The 10171-nt window shown below is 31.0% G+C and overlaps 1 protein-coding gene across 2 annotated transcripts; it reads right to left on the bottom strand.

Moving 5' to 3' along the window:
* Positions 1-804: 804 nt before the first annotated feature.
* Positions 805-9466, bottom strand: LOC145093999 (uncharacterized). Of its 2 annotated transcripts, XM_079032251.1 has the most exons (12): positions 9216-9466; positions 7600-7684; positions 7477-7528; positions 7352-7372; positions 7202-7255; positions 6429-6479; positions 6024-6086; positions 5859-5924; positions 4277-4315; positions 4084-4200; positions 3871-3963; positions 805-1285 (listed from the first exon to the last, which is right to left on the bottom strand). In XM_079032251.1, the coding sequence occupies exons 1-12, from the start codon at positions 9301-9303 to the stop codon at positions 1034-1036; spliced, it is 981 nt and encodes a 326-aa protein (XP_078888377.1). In that variant the 5' UTR covers positions 9304-9466; the 3' UTR covers positions 805-1033. The 2 variants fall into 2 exon arrangements, with proteins under 2 accessions (XP_078888377.1, XP_078888379.1); XM_079032253.1 differs by lacking the exon at positions 7202-7255.
* Between the last annotated feature and the right edge of the window lie 705 nt (positions 9467-10171).

Below are 10171 nucleotides of genomic sequence, written 5' to 3'. Positions count from 1 at the left end.
AGTTTCAAGTTTATGTTTCAGTTACATGAGTTCAAAGGGGAAGGGCCCAACCTGATCCCACCGCATCACCCTATGATTTCCGTATTACAAGATTTTGGGATTTTATACTATGATAATATGTTACTATGATAGAATTTTGACTTACCTAATATGAGTATCGTACGTTTTGAATGAACTTAAAAAAAAATTATCTGTATTTTGGGATGTTACACGGGCCTTCCGACATCGCTTTTTCATGATTTCAGAGATAGTTTGAGTGTTTACTAGCCCCCCACTCAAACTGCCAGGGGGAGGGGGTGTTAGTGTATATTCATTCTGGGTTATTATTATTTGTATAGTCCATATATTTTAGTCATGTTAGGCCCAAGGGTCTATACATTTTGCAAATGTACTCTGTTCATAATGAGATGGAAAGAAAATCATTTTCCTCAATGATATGTCGTTTTTCTTGGATTTCTAATAGGAGTAGGGAAACTAAGATTAATTGGGTTGTTTGGCATTAAAACCCAACTTTATCTTGTACTTATAAGTAACATTTTTTTTCTTCTAGCTCATTGCTATATTTTTTTTCTATTGAAGAAACTCAAATTGACTTGTTTATATATTTTTATATATTTCCCTTAAAAGCATAATAGTCATGTTTCAACTTGAACATAAAACTTTGTATAAAGTATTATTCACACAATCAAAGTGTTTGTATTGTGTGAATAGTACTTAAACTTACAATTGATTACATTCGGTTTATAAAGAATTATAATTAATCAAGACAATATTCTCACACTTCTATATAACTCCGCATATAAATTTTGGAGAAACTCAGAAACTCGTTTTGTATGATGTATGACCATCCAACCACTTATCAGTTACATTTGTTCCTAAAATATCAGTGTTTTGCAATTTAGTAGATGAACACTGAAATATTATTCACAAAGACTTCCCTTTTTTGTTTTTTATAGTATACTATAGGTTATATAAATGTAGATATTGATAAAGAAATAAACATTATAATCATATCACCAGTGATACATGATCTTTAGTTGAAGATCTTATTTTCCACCATGTTTTCTGATAAAACTCGTGGCATCAGATTCCGATTTTGGAAACTCTCCAAAGATTCTTTCATAATGGAATTCTCGAGAGCTTCATCTACCAAATATGGCACAATATATTTTTTCATATCATCGTCTGAAATTTCAAGATGTCCTCCTGTAATTGTTACAAATTTCACCTTCCCAGCCTCATCCAATGTCCTCAACCCGATCCAATCTTCAATATATAATTGTGTCTATACATACATAAATATAGTTAGTATTTCACAAAAAAATTAAGTAGGCTTATACCATAAAAACCTTGGATGCATGGTCCATATCATAAACGAAATTGAAGAAATTTAAAGAATGGTATTGTATAAACCATAAATATATGGTTTGTTGTTTGTAGACATAGGGCGTATTTGGCAAAACTAGAACATATATTGTAGCTTGTAGCCAGAAGTTGGTAGCTGGTAGCTAGTTGTATCTTTTATTTGTTATATGAGTATTTGACAAATATAGCTTGAAACTTTTGAAATGTGTAAAATTACATAAAAAGAAAATTGTTTTAATATATATATATATATATATATATATATATATATATATATATATATATATATATATATATATATTAAGGACAATTATGAAAATTGATTAAAAAAGTTCAATAGCTAAACCCTCATATTCCTAAACGATTTTTTTTGTATAAATCAAAATTTTTATTGCAGTAAAAGCTAGAAGCTCCCAAACTTTGGGATAATGTCACTATAGCACATCAAACTTTCGTCAATTATCCGATTTGGTCATTAAAGTTATTTTTTTGCACTTGAGGCCATTAAAGTCATGTTTTACCTATCAATTAAACCATTTTGCTCAAATTTAGCAGGTTACCAGGTTACAAGGCTGATGTGGCACTTATAATTAGTTTATCTTTATTCTTTGTGAGCCACGTCATATAATCCACTTAGATAAATAACAATATACTTTTAACTTTTTAAAATTTAAAGAACCACCACCACGAGTGTTATTTTTTTTACCCACATAACTAAGACCACCTTCATGAAACTGAAATCAATTTTGGTGGTTCCTCAATTAATTCAATTACACAGATCAATTACAACAAGAAAACTAAGAACGAATATCGATTTGGTGGCTAACTAGATATGCTACTCCGCCATCGACCTCTACAACCTCAAGCAAGAGCGTGTTCCTCCGATACCGTCTCGCCAAGGAGATCCAAGCCGAAGAACTGGAATTCAAGGGTTAATGGTAGAGGAGGTTAAGTCGCCGGAAAGGGTTAGTGGTGGAGGAGGTGGAAGTTACAGGGAGATCGTGTTGTGATTGGGGTTGGTTTGAGGAGACGATTGTAGCTTCGCCATATGATATTTAGGCCAGTAGTCGGAATGACCAAATCCCAAATCGGAAACCAATCATTCAAATACAGGCCCTATATTCTGATTTCTTCAATCTGTGTTCTTGAACAAATATACAAATACATGCCCTAAATTCCGATTTCATCAATCTCCCACCACCATTTTCATCAACCTTCTAACATCACCATCGTCAAGCTCACACTGTTGCCATCGTCCCTCTAATCCAAGCCCTAAATCGGTAGATCATCGGTGAGAGAAGTTCTTCATGTCTTTCATCTTCACCTTTTCTTTCACTGATGAACACGATGAACACCAAGTGTTCTTAGTGTTTGTATGTATAAGAAAGATTGGTCTAAAACCAAATGATTCCAGAGAAACAAACAAAATAATCCCCTGCCACTTACCTGTATATAAAGCCACCATCCTTGTCTCTCCATTACAACCTACCATTCACCAACAGACCATCCTTATTTTCTCTATACCAGTCACCATGGCCATTATCAACCTCTAAATTTCGATACCGAGAAGAAGAAAAATGGAATTTGATTCCTTGTTGCTGAGGATTCTCGCACATACGCAGAAAATTGTGCAAGAAGACGTAATGAAGGAGAGTACCTGCCATCGTCGATTGGGAACGAAGAAAAGGGGGTGTTGTTCATCGACTGAGACCTTTGATCAATTGATAGAAGGAGATAAAAGAGCAATGTCGATCTCTGTTTTGCTTGGGGTAAAGGCTATGAACACAGAAGAAGCACAATCGGGATGCAGAAGTAACCACAAACACCGGTTGATTTTTGTGGTGAGGGAACCGGGAAGAAGACGTACTGTTCTTCTTGGGTAAAGGGTAGTGTTTTTTTAATTTAGGGTTTTAAAGAGGGGAAAAAAGCCACATATTAAAAAAAGAACAATAAAGCCACATAGGCTTAGTGTAACCGGTGAAACCGGGTAAAATCTGGATAATTCCCCTATTTAACAGGTAAAAAACGAGTTTAATGGTCTATTGTGCAAAAAAAATATCTTTAGTGACCAAATCGGATAATCGACGAAACTTTGATGTGCTACAGTGACATTTTCCCCCCAAACTTTTGCTGCCCACGCCCATACATAAGTGAAAATCAATAATCAAGGAAAGTATTGACGATGAGTTGTATTGTAAAACTCATTGATACATGGTACAAAAATTGGGATCTTGGGATTCGCTAATGAATAATGTTGTAGAACCCATTTTTTAACAATAAATATGATCTAGTTCTAAACTACTTCTAATTCCATTTTTGTTTAAGACAGTACTTGAAATCTCGACCTCAAGGAGGGAGGACAACACTTATACTGTTGGGCTAGAAGCCCTTTGTTGTACAACTGATTGATGCATTGTTTGTATATACATAAATGAAAATCAAGATTTCGGGATGCATATGTATTGATGAATCCAACATACAAGTCATAGATGCATACAGATTTACCTCTTTTGTTGGAAGTAATGGCTCCCAGGCTCCATCAGGGAAGTACCCAAACCAAGAAGTTTCTTTTGGTATCAAAACTGAATCTGTATCATCCTGGATCACATTTCAAGAGAGAAACTGCATTAAATAGTTGCCTATGCTATAGTGACTTCTACCTTATTTAGTAAAATTTCTACATTGCTGCTGAAAAAGAGAAGAGATACATAACATTACCATTATAAGCACCAAATTTTGTAAGCTAGTGAACCTTTCTTTGTATTTGGCATTTTTTTCAAACTCGTTATTTAGCTTTGGGAGGAATTTACACCCTTCTCTATACCCATCAAGATCCTACAAAATGAAATTATGATTTAGTCCTTCAAGTTAATATGTTTTGATGAAGAGATAAATAAGTATTTGTACTCACAGTGGGGATCTTGACGTAATTTGATGGGGCAAAGTTTTCCTGTATAGACAATATCAAGTTTCAAGCAAATCCCAAGAAAGAGTATGAAATCTTACATGAAAATAAGAAATTCTTTATCAAATGTTTGTAAGGATGAACAAATGTATTTATTGTCAAAACTCTTCAAGGTTTGAAAAGATTATCTTCCTATTTGAGGTAGAAAATTTCATAAGAAATTTGGTCGTGTAAGATTATGCACTTCTTCGGTTTTGAAACCTTAATGGCACATAATTTTTATATGGGATAAACGCAAGAAATATCATCGTCCTTTTATAATGTTTTCTATTATAGGTCCCTACTTTCATTTATCACGACTTTTTACATTCATTTTTTCTTATTAAGACACTGTATGTTGAAAAAATCTACTTAATATAGTGGTGAAATTGATCTGTATTTGGATAATATTCTTATAACTGGGTAGAATTTTTAAATTATAGCGTTGTAATAAGAAGAAACAAAATTAGGATACTATGATGCTATCATAAACAAATCATTAAAATACATTGTGGTTTCTTACATAGTTACATTTAACCCATTTAGAAATGTTTCAATATTAAAAAAAATTCCTAAATATCCTTTGATGATCATAAAAATAAGAGAATTTTGTGCACTAGGTTTTATTTAAGGTTGCTTTTATTACAATAAAATGAAAGTTGCCAAGTATTGAGAAGGTGTAAAATGTAAAAGACATGAAAAGTGATTATGCTTGAAACTAAGAAGATTGTGGAAATTGGCTATCGACAAGCCCTAACGTTGCTTGAGCATGATGTTGCTAGATATGTATATTAAACACTTAGTAATATGTTCAATAATCCTGTCAATATTAGAGTCGTAAGATATTTGAGTTTCCGTAGCATATCATGCTTTTTTACATCAATAAATAAGTCGTTAGAAAATCTTTTTAATATAGTTATGTTGTTATCTTAACTTCCATTTATTTCGAAATCCTCTCTATTAGAATTCGATAACATCATTTTGGAATCATTATTTTACCAATTTTTCCAATTACATATTCTTCATCTTTAGTTTATAATTCATCATATTCCATATTTTGGCATTTGTTTGGTCTGGGTTTTCCCTTTTAGAAGACATGCCGATTTCATTGATTAAATTTTCATATAGCATAAGGGTATTGCCTCATACTCATATTTTATCCAAATCTTATACAATATAGGAAAAATGCAAGAAATATTAATGCACATTTTAAACTTTCTAGAATAGCCATGCACTTTCAGTTTTCCTATTATATAAATGTACTTTCGGTGTTTTCTTATTACAACATTATACTTTAAAATTATTTCGTATTAGGGGATTTCACTTTAGAACATCAACCGACTATAGGAATGGATAACCTAATACACTTTAAACCAGTCATCCCAGTGATATAGTGTGTTTTTTTTTATCAAATTCCAATAATAAATGAATTCACAGTACAATGTTGTAATAAGAAAAAATGAAATATAATGCAATAATAAAAAAAATTGAAAGTAAATTATTGTTTCTTTCATTTAGGTTAGGTTATGATGAAGATATGAAATTTAACCTGGACAAAGTCGCTATAAACCACCAAATCTATCAAATCAGCCAGAAGAATACACAACAAACCCGACTGCATAATGAAAACAAAATCTTTGTGAACAAAATGTTATATTGATTTTTGTGATCAAATCCAATGCAAGTGTATTTCTTGACAATATCTTAGACTTACACCACAAAATGGAATTGATGCTTCCCCAGCATGAGGACCTCCTAATGATATGTAATTTTTCACCTGTTATAACCAGTTGATATAGGGTCACATCATTCATATTGGCGCATAAATTGGCAAAAAATGAAACGCTTTTTGCACAAATAAGAATTTAACCAAGGTAAGTTGTTTTTCTCACAATGTTGCACACACATGTTGATACGAAAATGAAACATGGTTGTATATTTCGTATAAAAAACATCTTTTATGCATAAATAAAAAAACACCAAACATTGTTGCATAAATTGCAAATTTTGTCCCAAATATTGGTATCAGTCTAGGTCGAATGCAAGCAAAATGCATCATTTCATGTCATGTTATAAGAAATGCAGCTTATAATTGTACAATTTCAACATATGTACTCACCGGAGGTGCTCCATCACAAAATTCAAGAACTCCTCGTCCTACCATGTTACCCTACACAATGTCAAAATCACAAGCACGTATACATTTTTCAATCGTTTCATTGTTTAACAGTTCATTTTATTTGATTTCATCCCTCGTATTAAAAAATAAAATCAAAAATTAAAAAAAAATTGGTGGTCACCTCTTACCATAAAGGAAAGTGTAATCAATATGTAAATTATGGCACCTTCCAATATATTTTAAGCTATGCTAGTGACTTGTATAGAGTTATCTAATATATTGATAAATTATCTTGCCGTTGCACTTTTGGGGAAGTCATTTTTTTCATTAGAATGTTGTTTTTTAAGAAAAAAAATAAAATTAGATTAGATACAAGAAATAGCAACATGCTTTTAATGATTTGTTTATTATGACATCTTGCTTTCATTAATTTATATTAAAACATTATAGTTTGAAAAACTACCACTCATAGCATTATCTCCCATAAAAACAAACTTTCATTGCTATAATTAGGAAGTTTTTTCAAAATATATTGTCTTAATAAGAAAAAAAAATCACAAGTACAACATGGGAGATGTTTCAAAGTGCAACCATTTAATAAAGAGTAAAGATTGAAAGGACAATGTTGTAATAAAAATAAATAAAAGTAAGATGCTACAATACACAAATAAATGGAAGTATGTTCCCATTTATACCATTTAGCCCAAAGTCAATAGCGAGACATAAATGTTGTGTTTATGTAAAAAACAAATTAACATACTAATCGTCCTTACTTGGGAAAGTGAAACTATATTGTAACCTTTACTGAGTTCACTCATATTCTTCACCTGATATTTATGAAAAATATATACAATTAGAAACATGCAAGTTTGGGATGCCTAAAAAAGTAAAAAAAGAAAAGTATTTATCATTAGTTTCAGTACCTTTTCACAAGCAATCTCCGTCTATAGTACACAAAATGCAATAAACCCAAGTCAAACTTGTTTTTCCAAAAACTAGAATGCAATTTGAATTTTTTTTTTATGACAGTAGATGGTAGATAAATCACCTGTTTGTCAAATGGCATAAACCAAGAATCCAATATTCCATTCCCAATTTCTCTACAAATAATGCGTTTTTCAATACAAAAAATAAAAATACACATTTTAATAATGGGTTAAAGAGGCTATACATGCAATAACCATGACTATTAGACCACTCGCTTAAATGTTCAATGAATTGTGTGAGTCCTTCATTGTTGCAACTATCCGCAACGCCTATAAACAAATATACATGCACAAAGTAGAAACTTAGAAAAAAATTCTATAACTATAAGCTATATATGCAATAAACAACAATGAACTTTCATTTTACTTATTATAGCATCCTACTTCTATTTTCCATACCATAACTTTGTTATATGAAAAATCTAACAATCATAACAATGTCTACAAAATACAAAACAGTTTTCAATGTTTGGTAGATTTTTTAAAGTTCAATATATTAATAAGAAAAAGATATTGGAAGTAAATTTTTGTGCTATAAAGAAACAGAAGTAAAACGTTATAATACACAAATAAATATTCTTGCATATAGTTTTAACTATAAATAGTTCAACAAAACATATGGAAAACAGGAAGCTTCCCCCAATAAGCTAAGTATGAGGTCACATTGTCTACCGTTAAAACATTTAAAAAATTTACTAACTATTTATAGCCTTACGTCAGAAATCACTACGAGAAGGCATATTCAAACATCCCCTACATAATAAGATTGTATGTAAATATTGGTTACACACCACCCTACACTTAAATTTACACCTTACATCTCGTGTTTGTATTTAAAAAATAAATTTTATTTAATATTAATTGTTTGTGTATTAAAAAAATATAATATATTTAAAATTAAAAACGAAAAGTAAAAAAAAAAAAAAAATTAGAATGTTAGGAGTGTTACCACTTCCTTGCAAATGCTAAAAATTAAGTGTTGAGAGAGTACTAAATTGATGTGTCATTCAAAAAGATAATTTGGCAAGGTGTTAGGCAGTGGCAAACGCAGACTGTTTTAATAGGGATGTCCCTTGTATTTCAAGCGGATGCACTTAATAGAAAAAAACAAATTTTTTTTACACTACGTGCTGAAAATTGAGCAGTGGCCCGGGGCCCCCAATGCTCCACTAAGGTCCGCCACTGGTGTTAGAAGTGTTACCCTCCTAAACCTTATAAGTAATGAAAATTTTCTAATCCAGTCAAACACAAAACATTTTCGTAAGTTGAATGGAGAGTGACGTTTGTCTTTGTAACACGATGCTCTTAAAAGTACATATATCAATAATGTATAATAAGTATTTTAAATAAACAAGATTTATTTATATGTAAACATAATCTAACTTTTCCCTTTTGAATCGAATACTTAAAAAAATCTCTATATCCAAATTTGAAGAATATTTGAGAATGTTGTCAGATATCAATGATGAAACTTTTGATAGACCCAGTCGATGGATTTATGGACCTCAAACAAAATCCCCATGGTAGGTGCTTTAAGATATAAAATGAGCTGTAAGCTGTTGTATAAAAGTCAAATAATCCATAACAAAGTAATCAAATGAAACCATCAAACGATACACGAACAAGATCTAAGCACGAACCAACATAAGAATAAATTCAATAACTTACTTTCCTACAATAAACAATAAAAATACAAAAGCAGTAGAACAACTCAAGGGTATTTAACAAGATCGTCCGACTAAGGTCCATGAAACTCCAAATCGGATTATGCAATGATTAATATTGGAAGAGAAACACTTACCATGAAAGACAACAAATGGGGTAGAATGTGTGATTAATGGAAGCGAAGTGAAGATGATAAAGAATCTTATTACTGCAGCAGAAGCCATAAAAGGAAACTTTAGGTGGAGTAACAACGATCAAAAGGTTAGAAACACAACTCTTTCTGAAGTGCAATCTGGGACTGTGAGGATGTAAGTGTAGGTCGATTGCAATTAACAAATATTGAAGCTCATGTTGAAGTTGATAGTTTTTATTAGACGAATTCTGATCCTACTTAGTTTTTGTTGTTTTCGCAAAAGGGAAATGTAATGATCAATAATGTATTAAACGAGGTTCATGCGTAAAGGAATGTAAAACAATTTTATGATTTTAATAAGGGCAATTGATGTACTATTGTTTAAACCATGCAAATATATATATATATATATATATATATATATATATATATATATATATATATATATATATATATATATATATATATATATATATATATATATATATATATATATATATATATATATATATATATATATATGAAGCTTAGGAATAGTAAACTGGACAATTTTTTGACAGAAATAGTCACTACACTTTGCTCCTCGTTCTTTACCTATTTTGATATTTTTGGTCCTTGCAATCAATATTTTTACACTTTTTAAGAACCTTTTAATATTTAAAGTTTGGCCACAAAATTTTAACGGTTTGACAACTTTGATCTCTTTTCTAAAAATTTGTTAATTCCTACCCCTTTAATTCTTTAACCGTTTTGGAACTTCTGATCCTTGCAGTCAAAACTTTTACATATTTTCATAAAAACATGAAAAAAACGGTCCAAGGCAAAATCCGGGTTTTTCATCCTTACACTTTCTACGTCTGTCATATTTATCGATTGGGAAAGCTTAGGAATAGTAAACTGAGGCATTTTTTTGGCAGAAATGGTCCCTGCACTTTGTTCATCATTCTTTACCTATTTTG

The sequence above is a fragment of the Lactuca serriola genome, chromosome 3, assembly GCF_051521515.1.
Source record: "Lactuca serriola cultivar US96UC23 chromosome 3, Lser_US96UC23_V15, whole genome shotgun sequence".
NCBI lineage: Eukaryota > Viridiplantae > Streptophyta > Magnoliopsida > Asterales > Asteraceae > Lactuca > Lactuca serriola.
The sequence above is the reverse complement of the archived record's forward strand: the minus strand, read 5'-3'. Positions and strand labels throughout refer to the sequence as shown.